Source organism: Microcebus murinus, chromosome 16, assembly GCF_040939455.1.
Source record: "Microcebus murinus isolate Inina chromosome 16, M.murinus_Inina_mat1.0, whole genome shotgun sequence".
Lineage (NCBI taxonomy): Eukaryota > Metazoa > Chordata > Mammalia > Primates > Cheirogaleidae > Microcebus > Microcebus murinus.
Window position 1 is genome coordinate 29,219,228 of NC_134119.1, and position 27,313 is coordinate 29,246,540.

The window sequence follows — 27,313 nt, forward strand, 5'->3', positions numbered from 1 at the left end:
TGCGTGGCTTTAGCCAATGGACTCAGAAGCCTCAATGGGGGACACACAGTCCCTGGTTATTGTTGTTATTCTGATTACTATTTTCTCCCTACTACCTGCCTCCATCTCAAACACCAGCCAGTCCTCTCTGCTTTGGCCAAACTGATGACAACTTTATTTTTCAAGCCTAAAACCCGCTTCTTCCAATTTCCTCTGAAACTATTCAGTAATCACCTTGGACTTACCTAGGGCATATTTATTTTTATTTTTATTTTTATTATTTTTCTTTGGGGCATATTTTATTAACACTTGAATAGAAGAGCCATTCAGGGAAGGGCCTGCCGGGAAGTGCTCCACGGAGGTGCTGACTTGTGCGCAGGCTGTGAAAGGCTCCCACTTTTCTGTCCAGGCCGGAAGGCGCAGCGCATTCGGTGGGAAAGTTGCAACTGAGAAAAGAAAAAAAAAGTTTTTTCTTCCTTAAAAAATTTTTTTTTCAATCTGTGTCTCTTTTAAGCCCCACAGGATGGAAATGTCCTAAAATAAGAAATTAAACAAGAGAAAAAAAGCCCATTATCTGGGTTTTTTTTTAACAAGTCTCTCAGGATTCCAGGACCCCCTTCCCAGGCGCTGTGTGGTCCGGGCCTGAGAACGCCAAGCCCGGCCCGGGGCCCACGCCCACCCACCACCCAGCCCCCGAGGCGGTTTCCCACGATTCACATGGTAATGAAGGCATCCATCTTCCCCCAGACAAACCCTGGGCCCTGCGGACCCTCCCAGGCCCCTGCACAATGGCCCTCAGCCCACAGCCCCACCACCTGTTGGACTTTCCCAGGGAAGGAAGGGAGGGAGGGCGCGGAGGAGAACCCCCTCCTCCCAGCCCCCTGCCCCGTGTGCGCCCTGGGAGGTAGCGCCCTTGGCCTCAGACTCCCAGTCCATCCTCAGCACCCTCAGTTTCCTCATCTGCAAACTGGCCCTGATGGTCCTGGAGTCACAGTGTGGCTGGGAGGATTCTGATGGAATCCGCAGGGTGGTAAGTGACAAGCTTGTGGAACTGTGGACTGCCACAGCAATGGAGAGTGAGATCAATAATAATAAGCTCTCTGTATCCTCTGGACCAGGCAGGGCGGAGCCATCAAGGCCACAGTGCATCCCCACAACACCAAGGGTGGCACTGTTGGGATCCCATTTGTCCAGGAGGGCACTGAGGCCCAGGGAAGACAAACTGGCCAAAGCACTGCAGCCCCCCCAAAGCAGCAGAGGTGGGATTCGGATACAGTTTTCCTCGCCCACCCCAGAGCCTGAACTTATCTTAACTTCTATGTTAGATCATCATCATCATTATTACTGTCACAATTATCAAATTAGATAGTGATCCTGCAAAAAGCCACATGAAAGTCCCTAAGGAAGCTAGGAAGGAAAGAGACCTAAAGGTTATTCATCTCTCTCTCCCCAGGACTTGGCCAGAGCAGGACACACAGTAGGTGCTTAATAACCAAAGACTGAATGAATGAAATAACCAGGAAGGGAACACACACCTTTATTCTCTGGGCTATGGGGTTAGTTCATTCATTCATTACATTCGATCAAGCATCTACTGTATGTGAGGCATCTGCCCTGGATGGTTTCAAACTTCACCCACCTGGCCAGCTCTTTAACTGAGAGCTGTTGAAATTGTCATTCCTATTTGTGCTCTCCAGGAGCCCAAATGTTTATGAACTAAATGATTCCCCACATAAACACATTATTTCACTTTGTGATAAGTGACAGAGACTGGGGTGAGGTGGGGGCATTCAAAGCAGGCCTCTGGGGGGAGGTAATATCAGTTACAGCAAAGAACAGAAAATCAAAATCATTGTCTCTTCAAATGGAATCTTGGAAATCACTGGATTCCCCCCACCAGCACCTGCTGCTCCCCAGCGCAAAGCTGCACCTTGCCCAAATCCAGCTCCACATTCTGCACTTGAATATTCAAATAAGAGTTGTTCGAGGCATTTATAGGCATAGCGATGGGCTAAGGATGATTTAAATTTTATTTTATTTTAGTTTAGTTTTTTGAGACAGAGTCTCGCTTTGTTGCCTGAGCATAGAGTGCTGTTGTGTGATCCTAGCTCACAGCAACCTCAAACTCCTGGGCTCAAGCGATCCTCCTGCCTCGGCCTCCCAAGTAGCTGGAACTACAGGCATGTGCTACCATGTCCGGCTAATTTTTTTTCTATTTTTAGTTGCCTGCCTAATTTCTTTCTATTTTTAGTAGAGATGGGGTCTCACTCTTGCTGAGGCTGATCTTGAACTCCTGACCTCAAGCAATCCTCCCACCTCGGCCTCCCAGAGGCTATGATTACAGACATGAGCCACTGTGCCTGGCCCAATGATTTAAATTTAGTTTATAGCTCATCTGTATTTCCAAATGCTCTATAATGAATGTGTACCCATTGTAATCAGCTTTAAAACAAGGAATATATTATTATGAAAAAGCCAGTGATACAGAGCTACATACAACAAGAAGGGGAAGGTCCACCCTCAATCTGAGTCCCTATGTCTGCGGTTCTCTACAGTCCTTGGCCTGTTAGGGACCAGGTGGCAGAGTTCCATCCCCCTCCCCCACATGCCAGACTATGGAAAAATTGTCTTCCATGAAACTGGTCCCTGGTGCCAAAAAGTTTGCGGACCGCTGCCCTATGTGATCCCACATCCTAATCCCAGAGATAGCCACTACCACAGCTTTCCGGGGTCTAAAAAGTATATTCTAGAATAACCTTGAAACTCTTATGCTACATGAAAGCAGCCAGTTACAAAAGACTATATATTGTATGATTCCATTTAAATGAAATATCCAGAATAGGCAAATCTATAGAAACACTAAATAAATTAGTGGCTACCAGGGACTGGGGGATGGAAATGGGGGAAATTGGAGAGTAACTACTAATGGTTATGGGGTTTCTTCTTGGGGACATCAAAATGTTCTAAAATTGATTGTAGTGACAGTTGCACAACTCTGTGAGTATACTAAAAATCATTGAGTTGTACACTTTAAGTGGGTGAATTGTAAGGTATGTGAATTATCTCTCAATAATGCTGTTAAAGAAAAAAAAGTAAATTCTAGAAATGCTCCTGCCTTTGAGCATTGAAGCCCCACTCCACCCCCACCATCCCACTTCCGGCTGGCTCTGAGGGAGCAATCTCAGAAACAATGGGGTCCAGATCAGTTTCCCCCACCACGTGAGCCTCCCCTACTTGTTCACAGATGTTTCCCACCACACACAACGGGGCCATAGGACTCTCCCTTAACCTATTCTGGATTCAGACCTCTCCTCTTTACATTGTAATTTAAAATCATTTTTTGAATAATAATACATAGGCATGGTACAACCTTTATTTTTTTATTTTATTTTTTATTTTTGAGACAGAGTCTCACTCTGTTGCCTGGGCTAGAGTGCCGTGGCGTCAGCCTAGCTCACAGCAACCTCATGCTCCTGGGCTCAAGCGATCCTCCTGCCTCAGCCTCCCAAGTAGCTGGGACTACAAGCATGTGCCACCATGCCCGGCTAATTTTTTCTATATATTTTTAGTTGGCCAATTAATTTCTTTCTACTTTTAGTAGAGACGGAGTCTCACTCTTGCTCAGGCTGGTTTCAAACTCCTGACCTTGAGTGATCCTCCCGCCTCAGCCTCCCAGGGTACCACCTTTAAAAAGTACAAATGTCTCCCTTCTCCCTTGGAGGCATGAGATCATGCGGTATTTGTCTTTCTGTGTCTGGCATATTTATAGCTGCATAGTATTCTATTGTATGTCTAGAACATCCTTTATTCAACTAATTGCCGCAGTGATGGACATAGGAGTTTTTTCCAATTGGCTGCTCTTCCTGAAAATACATCATTTCACACATTTGAGTATATCCCTAGGACAGATTCCAGAAAGTAGAAGTGCTGTCTCATGATTTCCCAGGGCCACATGGTATTTCATAGTTTATTTAGCCATTCTTCTTCTAATGGACATTTAGGTTGTTTCCAATTGGTTGCTCTAATGAACACGGTTGCTGAAAACACTTTGGCTATCCTTCCCACACCCCTTTGGCAACGTGTTAGAAGATGTGGATCTTTTTCCCAGAAAAACACCTCAAATTCACCCGTCTTTGAAACCCACCCACGAGCCTTAAGAAACTCTTGAGTTGGCCGGGCGCGGTGGCTCACGCCTGTAATCCTAGCACGCTGGGAGGCCAAGGCGGGCAATTGCTCAAGGTCAGAGTTTGAAACCAGCCTGAGCAAGAGTGAGACCCCCGTCTCTACTAAAAATAGAAATTAATTGGCCAACTAAAAATATATATAGAAAAAATTACCTGGGCATGGTGGCACATGCCTGTAGTCCCAGCTACTTGGGAGGCTGAGGCAGCAGCATCGCTTGAGCCCAGTAGTCTGAGGTTGCTGTGATCTAGGCCGACGCCATGGCACTCTAGCCCAGGCAACAGAGTGAGGCTCTGTCTCAATAAAAAAAAGAAACTCTGAGCTAAGCCAACTGCTGTCATTACAAATGGAGAAAGGTAAGGCCAGAGATGGGGACAGGGCTATGTCTCATGCATACAGTGGGTATATTACTAACTGTGCATTGGTTGGATCAGAGTTGTTGAGATTCAGCAAAATGAGTCAGGTCACAATCCTCCTCTGCTCAAAAGCCTCCATGGCTCCTGTCTCACCCAGAGTAAAAGACAAACTCCCTCTGAAAATACACATCTATTATGCATCAATAAAATTTTTTAGGCCGGATGCAGTGGCTCACTGTAATCCTAGCACTCTGGGAGGCCAAGGCGGGCGGGCCGCTCAAGGTCAGGAGTTCAAAACCAGCCTGAGCAAGGGCAAGACCCCGTCTCTACTATAAATAGAAATAAATTAATTGGCCAACTAACATATATAGAAAAAATTAGCCGGGCATGGTGGCGCATGCCTGTAGTCCCAGCTACTCGGGAGGCTGAGGCAGGAGGATTGCTTGAGCCCAGGAGTTTGAGGTTGCTGTGAGCTAGGCTGACACCACAGCACTCACTCTAGCCTGGGCAACAAATCGAGACTCTGTCTCAAAAAATAAATAAATAAATAAAATAAAAATTTTTAAATAAATACAATTAAAAGAAAAAAGAGGCCAGGTGAGGTGGCTCACACCAGTAATCCTAGCACTCTCGGAGGAGTGCTAGGAGTGCCAAGGCGGGGAGGATTGCTTGAGCTCAGGAGTTCGAGACCAGTCAGAGCAAGAGCAAGACCTCATCTCTATTTTTTAAAAAATTAGCTGGGTGCTGGGTGGGCACCTGTAGTCCCAGCTACTCTGGAGGCTGAAGCAGGAGGATCGAGTGAGCTCAGGGATTTGAGGTTGCAATGAGCTATGATGAAGCCACTGCACTCTATCCTGGGCAGTAAGAGCATGACTGTCTAAAAAAAACAAAATGAAAAAGAAGCAAAGGAGATTAGTGGTTACCAGGGCAGTGGGTAAGGGGAGCAGGGAGCAACTATTTAATAGGTACAGGGTTTTTGTTTGGCATGATGACGATGTTTTGGAACTAGATGGAGGAGGTGGTTGTATAACACTGTGAATGCCACTGAATTGTGCATTTTAAAATGACTCAATTGTCCACATCAAATATGTGTCTTTTAGTCCGGGCGCGGTGGCTCACGCCTGTAATCCTAGCACTCTGGGAGGCCGAGGCGGGCGGATTGCTCAAGGTCAGGAGTTCAAAACCAACCTGAGCGAGACCCCGTCTCTACCATAAAAATAGAAAGAAATTAATTGGCCAACTAATATATATATATATATAAAATCAGCCGGGCATGGTGGCTTGTGCCTGTAGTCCCAGCTCCTCGGGAGGCTGAGGCAGGAGGATCACTTGAGCCCAGGAGTTTGAGGTTGCTATGAGCTAGGCTGACGCCACGGCACTCACTCTAGCCTAGGCAAGAAAGCGAGACTCTGTCTCAAAAAAAAAAAAAAAATGTGTCTTTTATATCAAGTATATCTCAATAAAGCTGTTTTAAAAATGGTTAAAAAAAAAAAGGACAAAGTCCTCACTATGACCCTACATGAAGTTATATGATCCAGCTATACCTCCTCAGTATCTCCCAGACCTCATTTCCCAGTGCTCTCCTTCTAGCTAAAGTCACATTGGTTTCTTATTTTTGGTTTTGTTTTTGTTTTTGAGACAACTGTACTCTATTGCCCAGGCTAGAGTGCAGTTGCATGATCATAGCTCACTGCAACCTCAAACCCCTGGGCTCCAGAGATCTTCCTGCCTCAACTTCCTAAGTAGCTGGGACTATAGGCACACCACCACACTTGACTAATTTGTTTTTTCTTTTTTTGTAGAGATGGGATCTCACTATGTTGCTCAGGCTGGTCTTCAACTCCTGACTTTAAGCTATTCTCCCACCTCACTCTCCCAAATTGCTGGGATTACAGGCATGAGCCACCATGATCCCAGCCTCACATTGGCCTCTTAAACAAACACCAGGCACACCTCTGCCTCAGGACCTTTGCACTGGCTGTGACTTCTGCCTGGAATGTTTTATTTATTTTTTTCCTCAATAGCTGAAGGAAGGGAGGCAACAAGTTCTTTATTGAAATATCACCTTCTTAGGGAGGCATTTACTGACCTCCCACCCAACCCATTTAGGGTTGCAACCCACCCCAACCCCCAGCTTTTCCTGATTTTATCACCAGATAATGTATATTGCTCTTACTCTGTTGCACGCCCCCCCACACACACACACCCAGAATAAAAACTGCACAGGGACAGAGACTTCTGTCCGTTGTTCCCCGTGCTATGGCAGCGCTGGCGCAGAGCCCAGCAAGCCGTAGGTGTGCCACAGCTTTGAGAGCCCTGGACTCCAAGCCCAGATCTGCCTGGTACTTGCCGCGAAGTGGGACAAGTTACTTATTCAGGACGTCCCGGTTCATAGTTCCTCAACTGGAGGGGATATTTAGAGCAACTTCCGCACGGGGCGGCTGTAAGAGCTAAATAATGGCTTAAAGCCCTGGTAAGTGCTACGAGGCGGGTGGCTCTGCGGACAGGGCTGCGCAGGGAGCGCGCTGACACCGGAGCGGCGGGCGGGAGGCGGCCACGGGCAGGAGGTCCGGATTCCTGAGACGTCTTTCCGGTGTTCTCAGCCAGAGGGCGGGACAGCAGGCGCGGTGGGAGCGGCCGGAGGCACGCGCTTCCCCCGGGACGCGCGGCGGCCCGCCCGCGCTCCAGTCGCCCCGGCGGCGGGCGGCAGGCTGGTCTTTCCCAGGCTCCCTGCCCCCGCCCCGCGAACATCTGGCCGCGAACATCTGCGCGCAGCCTTTGTCGCGCGGCCCCGGGCCGGCCTCGCACCCATCTGCCGCCGCCCGGCCCCCGCCCGTCTGCCCCGCTCCCCGGGGCGTTCCCCGCGCCCTCGCCCCCGCCCGCCGGGCCGGTTCCCACGGGCCGAGCGCGGGACGCCGCGGCCCATCTGCCGCGGGCCGCTGCCCGGCGCGGCCGGGCCCAGCCGCCAGGCGTCCCCGAGGGGCGGGACCCTGTGCCCAGGAATGCCCTTGGGGCCGCCGCGGCCTCTCCCCGCCAGGCTCGGCCACCTCGCCGCCCGGGGCTGCCGGGGCACAGCGCGGCCCTCCCGGGCAGGCGGGCGCCAACCTGCCCGCCCCTCCTCCTCTTCCTGCGACACCCAGCGGACTCCCAGGCTCACCCGCCCCATCTGGAGCCCCCAATCCTCCAACTGCTCCGGCCCCTCCGCTGGAACGCCCCTGCCCTCACTGCCTGCCAAAGTCTTGATTTTGTGAAATGGAAAAATTACCGAGAAATACAGCGACTTGGGTTACGAATACCACATTCCCACCACCCAAAACTAACAAATGTGTAGATTCTGCTGCATTCGCTCCCCTCCCCACGTCTTCAAAGAACAACCTTCATACACAGTGCCAGCCCCCTTCTAACCGGCGTCCCTGTCCCTTTTCTCCAAGACTATCTGCCAACACCCCACCACCACCACCACGGCACCCTTCAATTAATATGATTTGGGCATGTGTTCGTCCAGGTCATGTTTCCTTATACTTTTACTGTACGTAAATGCATTGGCATTGTTTCTGCGTGTTTAAATTTACACTTTAAAAAAAAATAATCCTGCATTTTCCCGAAGCAACATGGCATTTGTATGTGTGTCTAGCAGAATACACAGAGATACGGAGATCAAATTCATACCTATTAAATGCTGTATACTGTCCCACTGCCATTTCATTTCCCTGTTCTGTCTTTGGACGAGTAGGCAGTTTTCAATTTGTTGCACTTGTACACGCAGCTGCCTGGTTCTTGCCCACATCTGCTGTCTTGTGTGCAGGACTCTCAGCGTCTGTCTGTGGGGGTGAATTCCTGGGTCACATTCACTTTCACTTGATATTGCCAAAATGAGTTCCCCGGTGATGATACCAGTGTACACACCCACCAGCACTGGATGACGGTTAGTTTCCCATAGCCTCACCAACATTTTATACTATCAGCCTTTAAAGTTTTTTGCAGTGTGACATTACACTTGTCTCCTGCAGACATCCCAGGTGTGCGAATGCTGGGACAACAAATGCTCCCACAGCCACTTGTGCTTTCCCATGACAGCACTGAGAACCTGGGGGGTTACTGCCTCATTACAGCCAGTCTCCCCACCAGACTGTGAGCTCCACAGGCAGGGACCACCTTGCAGGGCCAGTGAATAGGATTCGAGGAGCACAAGGGTGCCATGAATCGTGCTCATGCCTGTAATCCCAGCTATTAGGGACACTGTGGTCGGAGGGCCACTGGAGGCTAGGAGTTCAAAACCAGCCTAGGCAACAAAGCAAGAACCTGTCTCTAATAAAAAAATAAGAAAAAACTACAAGCAGGACATGGTGGCTCAGGCCTGTAATTCTAGCACTCTGAGGTGGGGGGATCTCTTAAGGTCAGGAGTTTGAGACAAAAACTGGAAAAAAAGGCCAGGCGCCTGTAATCTTAGCTCTCTGGGAGGCCGAGGCGGGTGGATTGCTCGAGGTCAGGAGTTCGAAACCAGCCTGAACAAGAACGAGACCCTGTCTCTACTATAAATAGAAAGAAGTTAATTGGCCAACTAATATATATAGAAAAAATTAGCTGGGCATGGTGGCGCATGCCTGTAGTCCCAGCTACTCGAGAGGCTGAGGCAGTAGGATCGCTTGAGCCCAGGAGTTTGAGGTTGCTGTGAGCTAGGCTGACACCACGGCACTCACTCTAGCCTGGACAACAAAGCGAGACTCTGTCTCAAAAAAAAAAAAAACTGGAAAAAAATAGAAAAATTAGCCAGGCACAGTGGTGAACACCTATAATCCTGGCTACTAGGGAAGCTGGGGCAGGAGGATTGCTAGAGCCAGGGAGTTTGAGATTACAGAGAACTACGATGACGTCACTGCATCCTAGCCTGGGTGACAGAGTGAGACTCTGTCTCAAAAAAAGAAAGAAAATAAAAAATTAGCATGGTGTGGTGGCACATACCTGTAGTCCCAGCTACTCAGGAGGCTGAGGCAGGAGGATCACTTGAGCCCAGGAGTTTGAGGCTACTGTGAGCTATAATCACAACACTGAACTCCAGCCTGGGCAACAGAGCAAGACCCAGTTTCTAAAATATAAATGAATACATAAATAATTTTTAGAAACAGTGCTCTCATGGAAGGTTTCATCTACCCAGAGAAAAGGGTTCCTCTTTCCAATTTCTACAAAGTGTACCCTTGGGGTAGCAGCAGCTCACCTATTGACAGCATCTCTGTGTCCCCAGAATGTGGATACAGCAGCCAGGGACCAACCACCTGGCTGGTGTTGTTTATTCCCATTTGGGTTCCCTCAACTAAATGTGGCTCCCTAAAAGCATGAACCTGGGTTATGTTCGTTCTCCGCTGTGCCTAGCACAAAGCTATCGTGCACTACTTGTTTAGAGAATAAATGCTTGGTATTTGATCATTCTAAAGTTCTGTAATTCAGTGGTGAAGACATTTACTCAATATTTTATTTTTATTTTTAGAGTCAGGGTCTCACTCTGTCACCCAGGCTGGAGTACAGTGGCTCCATCACAGCTCACTGCAACCTCAAATTCCCGGACTCAAGTGATCCTCCCACCTCAGTCTCCTGAGTAGCTGGGACTACACGCACACACCACCTCGCCCAGGTAATTTACAAAAGTTTTTTTTTGTGTGAAAACAGGGTCTCACTGTGCTGCCCAGGCTGGTCTCAGACTCCTGTCCTCAAGCGATCCTTCTGCCTTAGTCTTCCAAATCCCATGCCTGGGATTACAGGCATGAGCCACCTCTCCTGGCCAATATCCAGTTATTTAACAGGGGTTACGTCTAGGAGAGGTAGACTAGTCACTGCAATAATTATAACTAACTAGTGTCTATTAAGTGCTGACTTTGCCAGGAACTGTTCTAAGCTCTGTATGTGACTAAACTCATTTACTCCTCATAGAGATGGGAACTGTCACCAGCCCACTTTCACAGATGAGAAGCTGAGACATGAAGAAATGAAGTGACTTAGAGTCACCCAGCTCGTAAGTAGTGCAGCCAGATGGGAACCCAGGGCTCTTTGGCTCTCTGAGAGACTTCCTTCTGCTGTTTCCCCAGAAAAAGGGTCCCTTTCTTCCTTAAATGTTTCTAGATGTCTTAACTTCCTTTCAACCAGCACGTAAGTGCTTTTGCGTCCACCTAAAAGTAATACTTTTTAAAAGAAAACTTAAGAGATTGTCATGAGTCAGAGTGTTAGAGGAGTATAGCTCTGCTGTGACTTGAGGTGAGGGTGCAGCTGGAGGTGCCACCCCCTGGTGACAGGGTAGTCAGGGTTGGGCTGCACAGGGAGGGGTGGGCAGGGAGCTGGGCGGGGCCCTGAGCCACTCAACCGCAGCTGGTTCCTGGGATCCGGGCCCTGGGGCCGTGGGCGGAGCCAGGTGTTTGGGAGGCAGGTGAGTCAAAGGAGGGCCGGCTGGCGGGGGAGGGGAAGGGGTGCTGCTTGTGGAAGTGGGCCTCTGGGGCCTCCCGTCCACCTCAGGGGGGGATATGGGGAAATCACCAAGGCCCCCTGCCCAGAGGCCTCTGTCTGTCTCCCTCATGTCACCTCTGAGGTCCCTCGAGGGCCTCCAAACTGGAGTCAGTGGTCTCTGCTGGGCTTTGCCCAGGGTGTGGCCAGCTGGCCTCGGGGCACTCCCAGCTGGTGGCATCAGCCTCTGTGGCTGCCAGGGTCAGACCAGCTCCCACACCTCCACCCTGGGCAGGGCCCAGGCCTGCATTCATGGGCGTGAGACGCCCAGGGTCTGGGTAGGTGGCGTTGTGTGTCTGTGCACCTTATGCAGGACTGTGCATTGTGTGCGTTGAGAGTAAGGGGACTGTCTACATCTAAAAGGACTTTGGGGTGGCGGGCGGCAGTGCAGGGTCTTTGAGCTGGTGAGGGTAGGTGTCGGTGGGTATGCACACTGCGGACGCCTTTGAGTTAGACTGTTTTCTCTCAGGCTGTGGGCATGTGTGTGAGCATCTTGGTGTGGCTGCTCTTTTGGTGTGATCGATGTACATGTGTGTTGTGTTTGGAGTGTTGCAGTGTAAGACGCGTATCTGTGTGTTGTGTGGGCTGAGGGATTATTGTGGTGTGATTTGAGTGTGGTTCTGTTAAGTATTACAGTTGGGTGTTTTGATGGGTTGCCTCTTTGGTTCTTATTTTTTTTGGTGCGTTGGTTGTGCAGATTTGGTGTTTCGGTTGTGTGCATTGAGGCCACTGTGTTGACTGTATACTATGGAATATCAGGCATTGTGCATTTGGCAGGTGGCTCTGTTGCTTGTGTGTACTGGTGTGTTGCTGTCAAATTGGATTTGTCAGTTGTGTCAGTTGTACGTGTGCTGTGTTGCTTGCTTGTGTGGGTATGTGTATCTGCATATTGCTCTGTGGATGTGTGTCACAGTGCGTTTGCGTTTGCATGGTCCTGCAGATTTGGCCTGTACTGAGTAACCTGAGCTGGGTGCTCCCTGAGCCTTGACTCTGCCCCTCCCTCTGGCCGCTGGAGACCAGGGCAGCAGTGGCCCTTTGTCCAGCCACAGGAAGGCCCCACCCCCTCCATCTGCAGGAGACCGGGAGGGGCCCAGACTGGCAGGCTCCAGCCTCCCGTCCATTGTTCTGGGGCCTCTTTGGAAAACAGGATGGGAAGCAAAAGGTGGACCCAGGCCTAGACCTCCACACTCCCTGAAAGGACCCTGGAGCCCAGCACAGAACCCTTAGGAGGGAAGGCTGAAAACAGTCCCCATTTTGCAGATGGGGAAACTGAGGTCCAGAATGAGAAAGGGACTTGGCAGAGGTTTCACAGCCTGTTGAGGGCAGAGAGCTTGAAGTCCCTACAGTGTGCATGTGCCCATCCACAGCCTTCTACTGAGTTTGGGGGACAGAGAAATGAGACCCCTGGAAGGTCATAAAACTGTCATTCTGTTCCCATTTCTGAATGCTCACCATGTGCTAAATACTGACGTGTCATACCACTGTGGGTAAGTTCAAATTCTGTCCCCACTTTGCACAGGAGGACCATAAGGCAACAATTAATTATGCAACAGATATTTTCTAAATATCACACTATCCGAAGTCCTCTGCCGTGTGACCTTGAGCCAACTGCTTACCTTTTCTGGGCCAGGCCTTAGCTCAGCTCTGGGACACAGCTGTGACCAAAGGAGCTGTGCTCCTGCTCTCTTGGTGCTCACAGCCTGGGGAGGGAAGAGGGAGCAGGGAATGGAGAATACACAAGAAAACAAAGATGATTTCAGATGGGAGTAAATTCAGTGAATAATTAAGAGCAGGGCTATGTAAAAGAAAGTAGCCAAGAGGGGTCTGAACTGGCCTCTGTGGAGCTGACTTTTGACCTGGGACTTGAAGAATGTGACCTTTGCGAAGCCCTGGGGTTGATGAGGTTCTAGGCAGAGGGCGCAGCCAGGGCAAGGGCCCTGCAGCAGGACGGCAGGACAGAGCTGGGTTAGTGCGGAGGCTGTGGCTGGGGAGAAAGGGCAGGAGATGCAGTGGGTGGCGGTGGGCAGGGGCCGAGCGCGGGGCGGAGTCTGGACCGGACTCCCGGTGGGGTGGGCTGTGGGCTGGGCGCACAGTTCTGCTGGAGGGGCACGCAGTCTCCCGTTTCAAGGGGGGAGGCGGAGACAGCCAGAGCCAAAGGTCTCTCCCCCGCAGCTCCAGCAGTCCCAGCCCAGAGGCGCCGGCCTGGCGGCTGGAAGACGGCACTGTGGGCACATCTGGGGAGCAGCTGCCAGGCCAGGGCCAGAATGGGTCACGTGGCACAGGGCAGGACCGCCCTGGAGCCTGCAAGGCCAAGACTCTCGGGAGAGGCAGGGGGGAACATACCGGACATGAACACACGTCAACAAGGACGCACTCTGCAGTGTAGACGCGCGTGCACACAGCCTCTGCAGCCCCTGCCTCGGTTGCCAGAGTGCCTGGGTTCAATGCCACCTCCCAGCTGTGTGATCTGAAGCAAGTCCCTCCAGTGCCTCTAGGCCTCAGTGGCCTCAGCTGTAAAGGGAACATGATATTACTGCCTATTCCATGGGCTGTTTATTTCTCATTCAACAAATATTCCTTGAGTGCATCCCGAGTGCCAGGCACTGCACTAGGCTGAGTTACGGCACGTGGTCCCTGCCCTCCTGAGCCCACCGTCTCAGGTTAACACTTGGAACCACATCTGACATTCAGGGAGCACTGGGCAAATAAATGTGAGCCATCGCCTGGAGCCCTGGAGGCCAGAGGAGGCATCTTACAAGGCAGAAAGGGAGGTGCAGCGACAGAGAAATCCTAATGAGAAGGCATTCCTGGCTTATTTCACCCTCCCAACCACTCTACGAAGATGGATGAGCATTAGCTCCAGTTTATAGATGAGGAAGACTGAGGCCCAGTTTGTCAGTGGTAGAGCCAGGATTTCAAGATGTGAAGGGGTTGTCCCTTTTCTTCTCTGGGCCCCAGTATAGCCCCGCTGTGAAATGAGGCAAAATAATAATATAGCTGCTACCAGCCCCAAACAGTGCCAGGAACATGAAAAGGGCCTCCTAAGAGATGATGAGCTTGAATTCCAGGTTGGGAGCCTGGGGGTTCATTGAAGGTGCCCTCCAAATTTCCTGGCCCCCTGATGAGGGATCTGTTTTCCTGAGCTGACCTGGGTAAGGAGGACTGGGAGGAAAGTGCTCAGTCAATTCACACTGTCACAGGCCAGGCGTGGTGGCTCACGCCTGTAATCCTAGCATTCTGGGAGGCCAAGGTGAGTGGATCGCTCAAGGTCAGGAGTTCGAAACCAGCCTGAGCGAGACCCCGTCTCTACCAAAAATTGAAAGAAATTAATTGACCAACTAAAAAATATATATATACAAAAAATTAGCTGGGCATGGTGGCTCATGCCTGTAGTCCCAGCTACTCGGGAGCCTGAGGCGTAGGATCGCTTGAGCCCAGGACATTGAGGTTGCTGTGAGCTAGGCTGATGCCACAGCACTCACTGTGGCCTGGGCAACAAAGTGAGACTCTGTCTCAAAAAAAAAATTCACACTGTCACGGAGAAGACCAGAAAAATGCCCATCTGGTATGAAGATAAACAGGCTGTCTTTATTTAAACTCCTTGTCAGGCCTTAAGCATGTAAGAGATAAAACCCAGCGTCTGGGAGTACTGCAAATTCTCTGGACTGAAATGAAGCCAGCTTTTCCCCACAGGCCTGGGGTGAGTGTATATGTAGGAGGATGTCATTGCAGTTGGGAAGTTGGAGGGGACCACAGTGAGAATAATGTTTCAGAGGTTCCATAAGCTTGAGGCAAAACTGCAACCAATTGGGTCCCAGAGGCCTGGAATTAAACAGATGCTATGACTCTCCACTGTTAAGTGAGCACCTACTATGTGCAAGTGCTTTGCAAGCCTAATCTCAATGACTCCTTGCAGCAGCCAAGGGAGGTGGGAACATCTATCATTTTGTTGATAAGGAAGTAGAGGCTCGGAGAGGTGAAGGGTCATGCTCCGGGTCACAGAGAGGTCAAGGGTCTTGCTCCAGTTCACACAGTTGAATAAGGATTTGAATCCTGAGCTGTTGGATTCTAAGCCCCAGCCCTTTCAACTATTCCGCAGCCAATTGTTTCTCCCCAAATTGTCAAAGCTTTCCATTTGCCCAGCTACCTGTGCCCCCCACACACCTTCATTCAGGTTATTTTTCCTTGTGCTTTTCCTACCTAGAATGGCCAGAGGATAAGCCATCTCCCCTAGGAAACCTCCCCGATTTCCTCCAAGATAGAACTCATCCCTCCTTTGTGTTTCTAAGGCACCTAGAAGGAAAATCTTATCCAAGAGTACTGATGTGAGGGTAGTTCCTAGCCATGGCCTCTGTGGCTAGCACAGGACCTGGCAAGGAGTGGAGGGACATGAATGTTAAGTTCATTTAATTATTGGGGTCCTAATTGTCCCTTGATTTCTTTCTCCCTTATTTGTCTGCAAAGTGTTCTTTTTTTTCTTTTTTTTTTTTTGAGACAGAGTCTCGCTTTATTGCCCAGGCTAGAGTGAGTGCCGTGGCGTCAGCCTAGCTCACAGCAACCTCAAACTCCTGGGCTCAAGCAATCCTTCTGCCTCAGCCTCCCAAGTAGCTGGGACTACAGGCATGCGCCACCATGCCCAGCTAATTTTATATATATATTAGTTGGCCAATTAATTTCTATTTATAGTAGAGACGGGTCTTGCTCTTGCTCAGGCTGGTTTCAAACTCCTGACCTCGAGCAATCCGCCCGCCTCGGCCTCCCAGAGTGCTAGGATTACAGGCTTGAGCCACCGCACCCGGTCTGCAAAGTGTTCTTGGTATTCTACCTCATCCAGACCAGCAGTCAGGCCCAGAGGGAGGTACACCAAACATTTGCAGTCGGTTTATTATTACACAAAGTATACATGAATACACTTCTGTTTAAAAACATATTTAAAAATAATGGATCGTTTTCTCTTGCCTTTAGTACCTTCTTGGAAACTTCCATGCCATTGGAGCCAAGTGGAGGAAGAAGCAACTGCACAGGCTGAAATGCAAAAGAAGATGAGGCAAAGGTCCAAGTAAACAACCAGCTTATGCACACATGGAGGCCACAGGAGCAGAAATATGGAATGCCAGAGGCTGGGGACGTGGGTACAAGTTTCTGGGCTGCATGCTACTGTATAGAACTTGTCTGGCAATGGATCTAGAACTTCTATCGCCATCCAATCGCCAAGACCACCCCTGAGAGACCCATCTTGCTCCTACCAAAACAGTGCCTGTTGTTCCTTTGCCCTGGACATTCTAGACTAGTTCTGCTCTCAGAACTAGTGGCCGAGTGTAACAAGTATACAATAAATCATCTTTTCTGCTGTCTTAGCTGAAGAATTAAAAAAAAAAAAGGCAGCTAGGGGTAGTGGCATATGCCTGCAGTCCCAGCTACTCAGGAGACTGAGGTGAGAGGATCACTGGAGCCTACAATTTGGAGTCCAGCCTGGGAATCATAGCAAAACCAATAAAAGAAAAATAAACGATAGAAAGAAAAAAGAAATAATGGGTCATAGACCCAAATATAAAAGTTAAAACTATAAAATTTCTGGATAATATAGAAAAAAATCTTTGTGATCCTGGGTAAAGCAGAAATTTCTTAGATGACAATAAAAGCATAATTCATTAAGAAAATCAATAAATTGGTCTTTATCAAAATTTAAAACTTCTACTTTTCAAAAGATGCTGTTAAGAAAATGAAAAGACCAGGCCGGGCGCGGTGGCTCACGCCTGTAATCCTAGCACTCTGGGAGGCCGAGGCGGGCAGATTGCTCGAGGTCGGGAGTTCGAAACCAGCCTGAGCCAGACCCCGTCTCTACTAAAAATAGAAATTAATTGACCAACTAAAAAATATATATACAAAAAAAAAATTAGCCGGGCATGGTGGTGCATGCCTGTAGTCCCAGCTACTTGGGAGGCTGAGGCAGGAGGATTGCTTGAGCCCAGGAGTTTGAGGTTGCTGTGAGCTAGGCTGACGCCACGGCACTCACTCTAGCCTGGGCAATAAAGCGAGACTCTGTCTCAAAAAAAAAGAAAATGAAAAGACCAGACACAGATTGGGAGAAGATATTTGTAAATCATATATCTGATAAAAGATTTGTATCCAAAATATGAAACTCTCAAAACTCAATAACAACAAAACAGACAACTGAATTAAAAAGAAATGATCCACTACTGCACTTAACTAGTCTAAAAAAGAAAAAGAAAAAGAAATGAGCAAAAGATTATAGGGTAGCACGGAGGAGGCTTGTGATGGAACTGTTCTGTATCTTGACTATAGTGATGGTCACATGAATTTACACGTGATAAAACTGCACAAAACTAGCTGGGTGCAGTGGTGGCACACCTGTGGTCCCAGCTACTTGGCAGACCTCGGTAGGAGGATTGCTTGTGCCTGAGAGTTTAGAAATAGCCCAGGCAACATAGGGAGATCCTGTCTCAAAAAACAAACAAACAAAAAAATTGCATGGAACTAAAAACACATAAATGAGTGCATATAGGTATGGTAAAATCTGAATTTCACTTGAAATCTGATAGTGTGCAATATTATAATGTACTTAAGTGAGATGTTACCATTGGAGAAAATGATTGAAGAATATAAGGAATCTCTCTTTTTTTTTTTTTTTTTTTTTTTTTTGAGACAGAGTCTCGCTTTGTTGCCCAGGCTAGAGTGAGTGCCGTGGCGTCAGCCTAGCTCACAGCAACCTCAATCTCCTGGGCTCGAGTGATCCTTCTGCCTCAGCCTCCCGGGTAGCTGGGACTACAGGCATGCGCCACCATGCCCGGCTAATTTTTTTTTTTTTTTTTTTTGTGTGTGTAGATGGAAAATTTTTTTTTTTTTTCACTTTTTTTTTTTTTTTGGCATATTATGGGGGTACAGATTTTAAGGTTTCAATAAATGCCCATTCCCCCCCTCCCCCCAAAAGTCTGAGTCTCCATCATGACCATCCCCCAGATGGTGCACATCTCACTCACTATGTATGTATATACCCGCCCCCCTCCCCCCTCCCACCTGCCCAATACCCTATTACTGTAGCACCTATGTGTCTACTTAGGTGCTACTCAGTTAATACCAGTTTGCTGGAGAATATATCTGGTGCTTGTTTTTCCATTCTTGGGATACTTCACTTAGTAGTATGGGTTCCAGCTCTAACCAGGAAAATATAAGGTGTGCTATATCACCATTGTTTCTTAGAGCTGAATAGTACTCCATAATTTTTTATATATATATCAGTTGGCCAATTAATTTCTTTCTATTTATAGTAGAGATGGGGTCTCGCTCTTGCTCAGGCCGGTTTCGAACTCCTGACCTTGAGCAATCCGCCCGCCTCGGCCTCCCAAGAGCTAGGATTACAGGCGTGAGCCACAGCGCCCGGCCTCTCTTTTTTTTTTGAGACAGAGTCTCACTCTGTTGCCCGGGCTAGAGTGTTGTGGCATCAGCCTCGCTCACAGCAACCTCAAACTCCTGGGCTCAAGTGATCCTTCTGCCTCAGCCTCCCGAGTAGCTGGGACTATAGGCATGTGCCACCGTGCCTGGCTAATTTTTCCTATATATTTTTAGTTGGCCAATTAATTTCTTTCTATTTTTAGTAGAGACAGAGTCTCACTCTTGCTCAGGCTGGTTTCAAACTCCTGACCTTGAGCGATCCTCCTGCCTTGGCCTCCCAGAGTGCTAGGATTACAGGCGTGAGCCACCTCACCCAGCCAAGAAATCTCTTTTTATTATTTCTTTCCTTATTTATTTATTTATTTATTTTGAGACAGAGTCTCGCTTTGTTGCCCAGGCTAGAGTGAGTGCCGTGGTGTCAGCCTAGCACACAGCAACCTCAAACTCCTGGGCTCCAGTGATCCTTCTGCCTCAGCCTCCCGGGTAGCTGGGACTACAGGCATGCGCCACCATGCCCGGCTAATTTTTTTATATATATATCAGTTGGCCAATTAATTTCTTTCTATTTATAGTAGAGACGGGGTCTCGCTCTTGCTCAGGCTGGTTTTGAACTCCTGACCTTGAGCAATCCGCCCGCCTCGGCCTCCCAAGAGCTAGGATTACAGGCGTGAGCCACAGCGCCCGGCCTATTTATTTTTATAGTTGAGATCTCCCTGTGTTGCCTAGACTGGAATGCAGTGGATAGTCACAGGCACAATCATAGCACACTACATCCTCGACATCCTGAGCTCAGGCAATCCTCCCACCTCAGCCTCCTGAGCAGCTGGGACTACAGGTACACTGGCCAAAAATATTTGTTTTTAATCAGCAAAAATGTTAAATGATACTTCACCAAAGTAGATATATGGATGGCAAATGAGGACGTGAAAAGATGCTTGACATCTTAGTCATTAGGAAAAAATACAAATGAATGCACAGTGAGGAGCCACAACCCGTCTATTGGAATGAGTAAAAATGACTGACCGTAGCAACTGCTGAGGAGCATGTGGAGGAACTGGAACTCTCAAACACTGTTGATGGGAACATAAAATGGTACAACCACTTTTGGAAAACAGTTTGGTAATTTCTTGGAAAGTTAAACATCTACTATAGTTAAACATCTACCAGTCACTTCATTATTATTTATCTAAGAGAAATGAAAGCATAGGTTCATATAAATACCTGGATAAAAGAGTTCACAGCTGCTTTATTTGTACTAACCAAAAACTATAAACAATCCAAATGTCCCTCAACAAGTGACTGGATAAACAAATTGTGGTATATCCATAAAATGGAGCACCAATTAGCAATAAAAAGGAACAAACATGGTTGAATCTCAAAATAATTAGGCTGGGTAAAGAAATCAGACTCAGCTGGGTGTTGTGGATCATGCCTATAGCCCCAGCACTTTGGGAGGTTGAGGTGGGAGGATCACTTGAGGCCAGGAGTTTGATACCAGCTTGGGCAACATAGCAAGACCCCATCTCTGAAAAAAAACAACCCAAATCAGCTAGGTGTGGTGGTGCCTGCCTGTAGTCTGAACTACTCAGGAGGCTGAGGTGAAAGGATAGCTTGGGCCCAGGAGTTCCAGGAGGCTGTGAGCTAAGATCATGCCACTGCACACCGGCCTGGGTAACAGAGAGAGATCCTGTCTTTAAAAAAAAAAGAAAAGAGGCCAGGCCCAGTGGCTCATGCCTATAATCCTAGCACTGTGGGAGGCCGAGGCAGGAGGGTGGCTTGAGGTCAGAAGTTTGAGACCAGCCTGAGCAAGAGGGAAACCCTGTCTCTACTAAAAAATAGAAAAAATTAGCTGGGCCACTAGAAATAGAAAAAATTAGCCAGGCGTGGTGGTGCATGCCTGTAGTCCCAGCTACTCAGGAGGCTGAGGCAGGAGGATTGCTTGAACCCAGGAGTTTGAGGTTGCTGTGAGCTAGGCTGACGCTATGGCACTCTAGCCCTGGCAACAGGGCGAGACTCTGTCTCAAAAAAATAAAATAAAATTATAGAAAATGCAAATGAAAACAGACCAGTAGTTGTCTGAGCACTGGGTGGATGAGGGGAGGAATTACAAGAGGCAGAAGGAAACTTATGGGGAGAATAAATAAACGTTAATTTTCTTGATTGTGGGATGATTCATGGGTGTGTCAATCTGTCAAAACTTATCATATTGTATATTTTAAATATGTACAAACAAATAAGTTTGTTTTTGTTAACTGTACTTCAATAAAGCTGTTTAAGGAAAAAAGAAAAGAATGAAATACATTTGGCCTCCGTATCTGTGGCTTCTACATCAATGGATTCAACCAACCTCAGATGGAAAATATTCCAAAAAAAATGACATCTCTATTGAACATATTCAGACTTTTCTTCTCATTATTCCTTAAACAATACACTATAACAACTATTTACATACCATTTACATTGTAGTAGGTGTAAGTAATCAGAGATGATTTAAAGTATACCAAAGGATGCACACACATCACAGACAAATCCTACACAATTTTACATTAAGGACTCGAGCATCTGTGGATTTTGGTATCCGAGGGGGTCCTGGAACCACCCCCCATGGATACCTCAGGCGACCTGTACCTATGTGAACATAAAAGTGAAATTCCTACCGCACACTGTCCTCCTTCCCCTCTCACTTCCTATTAGTGTTTGTCACCCCCACTCTTTTGGCCTTCTAATAATTTTATTGAGGTACAATTTAAATACAATGAAATGCACAAAAGTATATAATTCTGTGTGTTTTGACTAATTCATACATGGAGTAACCCACACCTTATCACTACAGGAAACACTTCCACCATCCAGAAAGTTCCCTCACATGCCGTCCCTGACAACTCCCACCCTCCACTCCCAGAGGCAACTACCATTCTGATTTCTTTCCCTATAGATTAGTTGTGCCTGCTCTATAACTTTCTTTTCTTTCTTTTTTTTTTTTTTTTTTTGAGACAGAGTCTCACTCTGTTGCCCAGGCTAGAGTGCTGTGGCATCACCCTAGCTCACAGCAACCTCCAACTCCTGGGCTCAAGCAAATCTTCTGCCTCAGTCTCCCAAGTAGCTGGGACTACAGGCATGCACCACCATGCCCGGCTCATTTTTTCTATATATTTTTGGTTTTCCAGCTAATTTCTTTCTATTTTTTTAGTAGAGACGGGGGTTTTGCTCTTGCTCAGAACTCCTGATCTCAAATGATCCACCGGCCTCTGCCTCCCGGAGTGCTAGGATTACAGGTGTGAAGCCACCGTGGCTGGCCTGCTCTAGCACCTTATATGAGAGAAATCACACAGTACTGTGTTTGAGTTCTTTATCACAGCATAATTTTCGCTCGTTTTAAATAAATTTCTGGACACATGTATACGCAGGAGCAGTGTGTTGGCTTTGTTACGTATAAGAGGTCCATGGTCACCCATCCGTCACTTGCCTTTTCCACTAACAGCAAGATCAAGTTCTCTCTCAGAGCCACAATTCCCAGCTACTGCATAGGGAGGCCACAGCACTGATGTTCCATTCATAGTTTATGTAATGTCACTGTGGATAGCCATTTAGGTGATTTCCATTTCTCCCCTTGCTAATAGCTCGCAATGTACATCCTCCAGCAGACAGACGTCTGTCTTGGCTTCTCTGTGTTGGATTCTCTGGAATTGGTTGCAGCAAGCAGAACTGCTGAGTCAATTAATAAACCCCCAGCGATGAGTTAACATTCTAATTTCCTCTTGTTGACCATCCAAATCTTCAGCAATTCTTTTCAGCAGGAAAATGTTCTTGCCCGTCATTAGAAGATTGCTAAACAAGGCCTAGGGAGCTTGGAGACTTTGGGGGTGTGCTAAGGGGATGGGGAGTCTAACTAATGAATTAATGGTGTCTCTCTCTTTCGAAGCTGGTCTCGCTGATCAGTTCTCCCGGTTTTCTGTTTCCTCCTCTAAACTTCTGTGTGAAAAGAGAACCTGCTGATATCCAGTGAAATAATCATTGGGGGTAAGAGGGACCATAATAACACCCTCTCTTATATGAGCACAGTATTTTACCCTTGCTAATATCACGTGGCCTTGGGACCAGTTTGAACCTCAGTTTCCCCACCTATGGCATGTCTATGGCTCTGGAGTCAGATTGCCTGCCCTTGGCAGGAAGGGGCTGCAATACAATAATGTGCCCTTTTTATAATAATGCAGCCATTACAACAACTGTGGCTTTGGGGAGGCTTTTTGAGCCTCAGTTTCCTCCTTTGTATAAAAAACCATATGGTGCCTCTCTTTACAGGTGTGGAAAGGGCTACAGAAGATAGTAAGGACAGACTTTTCATACAGTGCCTGGCATGAAGAATTCAATAAATGGCCACGTTTGTGACGACGATGATTATTATTATTCAAATACGAGCCTTAAATATTAGGGCTTAGAGCATGGGACTCACCTAAATTCACCTAGCAGCAGAGCTGGAATAGGAACTCACGCCTCTTTCCCCAGGCTCGAGAGGGGGGCGGCTAGGGCGGGGAGGAGCGGTGAAGAAAATTCCCAAGCGGTCCAAGCTGGGGTGTCGGTGGCTTGCAGGTGTGGGACAGAGGTAAGATGACCCTTGCCCAGCGACTGCTCCCGCAAGGAGCGCATTCCCAGGCCTCCCGCCCGGGGTCTGCAGGTGACAGGCTGGGGCAGCAAGGGAAAGCGCTAGCCCAGTTTGCCGTCTCCATGGCGACCGCCCGCGCGGCGCCAGCCTGACAGGCCGTCCGGGTTTTATGAATGGGTGACGTCACGGGCCTGGCGTCTAACGGTCTGAGCCGCTTGTTCAGACGCTGACACAGACCGGCCCGGGAAGAGGGGGTAGACTTTAGCTCCGCAGCTGCCGCGCCGTGGGAGGGAGACCCTGCTCCGAGGTCTTTGAGGGAAAAAAAAAGTCCAGCCAAAAAAGGGAGAGAAGTTAAAAAATCACTAGTTGCTGCAATTTAGGGAATTTTTGCAAGGCTGCAAATTTAGCGTAGAATCAGATGCAGCCCCGCTTCACTGCGCCCCTTCTATCTACTTCAGGTCCCAGCCCCCAACCTTGCAAGATTTTACCAAATTAGTTGTTCCCACCCCTGGTCCCCAAAACACTAACAGCAACATTCTCTGGGAATTGGGAAAGGGAGACCAGCCACCAGGAGCGGGGTGTAAAACAGGGTCCGCTTTAAATTTTGGGGACCAGGGTCCGAGAGGTAATCTTCCAAGAGGGTCCAGAAACCCAGGCTCTAGTCACGGGCTCTCTGGGCGACCCAGAGCCAGCTGCTTCTCCGTCCGAGCCTCAGTTTCTCTCATCTGTAAAATGGAGCTGAAGAGATGAGAAAGTGAACATGGGAAAACTGATCCCTGAGATCTTTCTGTTACGGGCAATACCGGCTTAGCTTCCTTGCCTCCTTCCTGAAGAGCCCAGGGCAGCCCTCGCCTCCACTAGCCGCCGGGCCCCGTGCTCTCCCACCCACCCTCTCTGTTCTTGAAACTCGGGTCTCCTTTCCTCCAGCGCGAGGGTGCTCTAGTCGAGCTGGAGGCGGGGCCCAAGTGCGCGCGAGACCACGCCTCCAGACCGCCTATTGGCTGCTTTTGAACGTTCTGAGCCCGCCCCTTGGGAGGTGCGCCCCCTTCTCTATAAAAGACCGGCTGTGGCGCTCCTCTCCTGCAGTGTGCGATCGTCTTCCTGTGCTCCGTTTCTTTTCTGGCGTGCCGGCTCCCGTCTTCTCCGTCCGCTTTTCTTGTTTTACCCCGTTGGCAGAATCATGAAGGTCGCCAGTGGCAGCGCCGCGGCCGCCGCGGGCCCCAGCTGCGCGCTGAAGGCGGGCAAGACCGCGGGCGGCGCGGGCGAGGTGGTGCGCTGCCTGTCGGAGCAGAGCGTGGCCATCTCGCGCTGCGCGGGCGGCGCCGGGGCGCGCCTGCCCACCCTGCTGGACGAGCAGCAGGTGAACGTGCTGCTCTACGACATGAACGGCTGCTACTCGCGCCTCAAGGAGCTGGTGCCCACCTTGCCCCAGAACCGCAAGGTGAGCAAGGTGGAGATCCTCCAGCACGTCATCGACTACATCAGAGACCTGCAGTTGGAGCTGAACTCCGAATCCGAAGTCGGGACCCCCGCGGGGCGCGGGCTGCCCGTGCGGGCTCCGCTCAGCACCCTCAACGGCGAGATCAGCGCTCTGGCAGCCGAGGTGAGGTCCGAATTGGAGCACTAGATCATCCTCCCGCCGATGGGGAAACTGAGGCCAGAGAGGGAGGGCGGTACTTGGACTGTGTCCGTCCCATCCTTGCAGGCACCTGGCTTTGCAGGGATGCCCATGGAGACTGGAAAACGCTCCCCCATCGTGTCTCGTGGGGAAAGTGGGGGGGCTGTTGCGCTCGCGGCGTTGTCCCCTCCAACCTGCCCAGCTCACCTTTCTCTTGTTTTCACAGGCGGCATGTGTTCCAACGGACGATCGCATCTTGTGTCGCTGAAGCGCTCCCTCAGGGACCGGCACATCCCAGCCCTTGGGGGGCAGGAGGAATAAGTGCTCTCCGACCCACCGAAGATCCGAAGATCCACCCGAGCGCCTCGCCGGAGCTGGGGGCAAACGACACCCGGTGGCCATTGGGCCCTTGCTGGATCTGGCCCGGCGCTGGTGGACTGACGAGGAGAGGCTGTGACCCTCCTTTGCCACACTGACGAGCCACCAGAGACTTGGGGGGAGTCCCCCCGTGTGTTTCTATTTTTTGAAAAGCAGACATTTTAAAAAATGGTCACGTTTGGTGCTTCTCAGATTTCTGAGGAAATCGCTTTGTATTGTATATTACAATGATCACCGACTGAGAATATTGTTTTACAATAGTTCTGTGGGGGTGCTTTTGTTGTTGTTGTTGTTGTTATTAAACAAATACTTGGGTGGTAAAGTTGCAGTGACTTCTTGGATCGAGGGGAGGGGCCTGGGCCGGGGGTTGACCCCTGACACGCTTCACAGCTGGTGCTGGGAGGAGGGGAACTGGAGGGTCACATCTGGACTGTCGCTTTTACCGGCCTGAATGAGTGTTTCCGGTGTCTTTAAAGTCTATTCTTTCCCCCATCCCTGACCATTTCCCTGCTCCGCGGTGTCATAAAATTAAATACTCTAGACCTCTAGGGTTTCTCAAAGCGATCACTGGACCATTTGGATCACCTGGGGAGGTTGTTAAAATGCAGATGAACCTGCCCAGGCTCCCTCTGAGTTGGGAAGTATTGAACTAGCCTTTTAGGTCGGAGAACCAGGTTACTGGACCACCCAGTTCTTGCCAAGAGGTGGGAAGTGAGATCCAGTGGAAAGGGATTTGCCCAGGGTCATGGCTTGTCTGGGGCAGCAGTTCTGTCACCCCATTCCCTAGTAGGAGGCACCTCCCCCTATGGGCCACCTCACTGGATCTCAGCAAGCTGCCTGCCCTGGGGCTCCTGGCTTGTCCAAGTGGGTGAGCAAGTTGGCAGGGCCAGACTGGGCACAGCTGCTGGGCCACCTGCTCTGGGTCCAGACTCAGCCCCCTCTCCCTGGCCTGGATCTGCCAGCAGCTAAAACAAACCTCTTTTCCCCCAAGGCTAATGCGTGGGCTCTGAGGAGTGGGTGAGTCTCTGGTCCCCAGCTCCTGAGCAGGAAAAAGGTGTCGTTGGCAAGGGCCTATCTGCCTGGACATGTATGTGGGTTTGTACCCACAGGGAGTGAGTATGAATGCCTGGGCCTGTGTCTATAACATGAGTGAACTGGCAGTCCCCCACCAGCACCATGGGACTGGGTCTATTCACGTACAGGCCTGGGGGTGTAAATAAGGATATGCTTGGGGGTGTGCAGAAGGGTAAGTGTGAGCACATGTGTTCTGCAGGTAAGTGCAACCTCCAGCTGTTTGGGCTTGTATGTTCTGCCTAAATGCACTGTGGGCATCTCTGCATGGGGCTGGGGTGATGGATGGGTTTGTGTGTCTGGGGGCCACACTTGAGTTTCTGTGTGTATAATTGTTCTGTAAGCTGGTTGGCACTCCTGGGCCTCTGCAGGTCTGGGGTGAAGGTGGGGGCAGCTGTGTTTGGACAAACCTTTCCTCAAAAGTTCAATACCAACTCCCTGGGCAGTTATTAGACCCCAGGGACACCAACCAGTGTCCCTGCCAGGTCAACTCCCATGTAGTATATATAGAGAAACTGAGTCTCAGAAAGGGCAAAGAGCTTATCTCAGAGGGGGTAAGGACTATTAATACATTTTGTTAATAAACAAAATAGAATAAAATAAATAGCAACCTAGCACCAGGAGCCTGAGAAAAGAAAACTTTTATCTGAGGAAATGTAAGTCCTTTTAATTATCAAGCTCAGAGACCTCAATCTTCACAACCTACTCTCCCGTTTGAGCTGTGTATTCATCTCCTGAAACTACTTGCTAATGCCACAAATAGCTATAAATTAACCTAACAATGCCACACCTGACACTATAATCCTCTTTAGCTTAACAATGTATAGCCAATCACTAATCAATGTTATTTCTGTAAACCAAGGAGAATTTCAGGCCCACGTCCTGTCCCCCTTTTTGGCCTTTAAAAATGCACTTGTAACCGTTGCTAATCAGGGCAACTTAAATCTATGCTCCCGGTTGCAATGCTCACCACGCTTGGCCCAAATAACTCTCTACTTGCATTAATTTTGCCTCAACTTCTTCCTTTTAGGTCGGCAACTCTTTACATAAAGGGTTTCATGTGGGCTAAAGGCAGGATTCCGATCCCAGTCTTACAGCAGCAGAAACAATCTGTGAGAGGGGATGGGCAAAATCAAGTTAAAATTAAGGTGGTTGTTTTTTTTTTTTTTTTAAAAGGTTATTTATTGAGTACTAACCTTAAGCCAGGTACCACCGCCTCCTCAA

The 27,313-nt window shown here is 49.1% G+C and overlaps 1 protein-coding gene and 2 long non-coding RNA genes across 4 annotated transcripts; 2 read left to right on the forward strand and 1 right to left on the reverse strand.

Annotated features, from left to right (window-relative positions):
• Positions 1-226: 226 nt before the first annotated feature.
• On the reverse strand, positions 227-13,574 carry LOC105866065 (uncharacterized). 2 transcript variants are annotated; one of them, XR_012923729.1, is made up of 6 exons: positions 13,350-13,574; positions 12,623-12,706; positions 9,480-9,603; positions 8,187-8,338; positions 4,317-4,454; positions 227-425 (listed from the first exon to the last, which is right to left on the reverse strand). It is a non-coding gene; the product is annotated as an uncharacterized LOC105866065 (long non-coding RNA). The 2 variants fall into 2 exon arrangements; XR_012923730.1 differs by lacking the exon at positions 4,317-4,454.
• Positions 6,909-16,632, forward strand: LOC105866066 (uncharacterized). The gene is made up of 4 exons (XR_001151692.3): positions 6,909-6,990; positions 10,003-10,146; positions 10,443-10,524; positions 15,972-16,632. It is a non-coding gene; the product is annotated as an uncharacterized LOC105866066 (long non-coding RNA).
• Positions 16,633-24,067: 7,435 nt separating this feature from the next.
• ID1 (inhibitor of DNA binding 1) lies at positions 24,068-25,340 on the forward strand. Its single transcript, XM_012755232.3, has 2 exons — positions 24,068-24,625; positions 24,867-25,340. Exons 1-2 carry the CDS (start codon positions 24,203-24,205, stop codon positions 24,906-24,908), a joined length of 465 nt encoding a protein of 154 aa, XP_012610686.1. The 5' UTR covers positions 24,068-24,202; the 3' UTR covers positions 24,909-25,340.
• Positions 25,341-27,313: the final 1,973 nt, after the last annotated feature.

Coding starts and splice junctions, on each gene's coding strand:
- ID1 (XM_012755232.3), top strand. CDS start 24,203: ATGAAGGTCGCCAGTGGCAGCGCCGCGGCCGCCGCGGGCCCCAGCTGC. Junction 24,626..24,866: donor TCAGCGCTCTGGCAGCCGAG/GTGAGGTCCGAA, acceptor TTGTTTTCACAG/GCGGCATGTGTTCCAACGGA.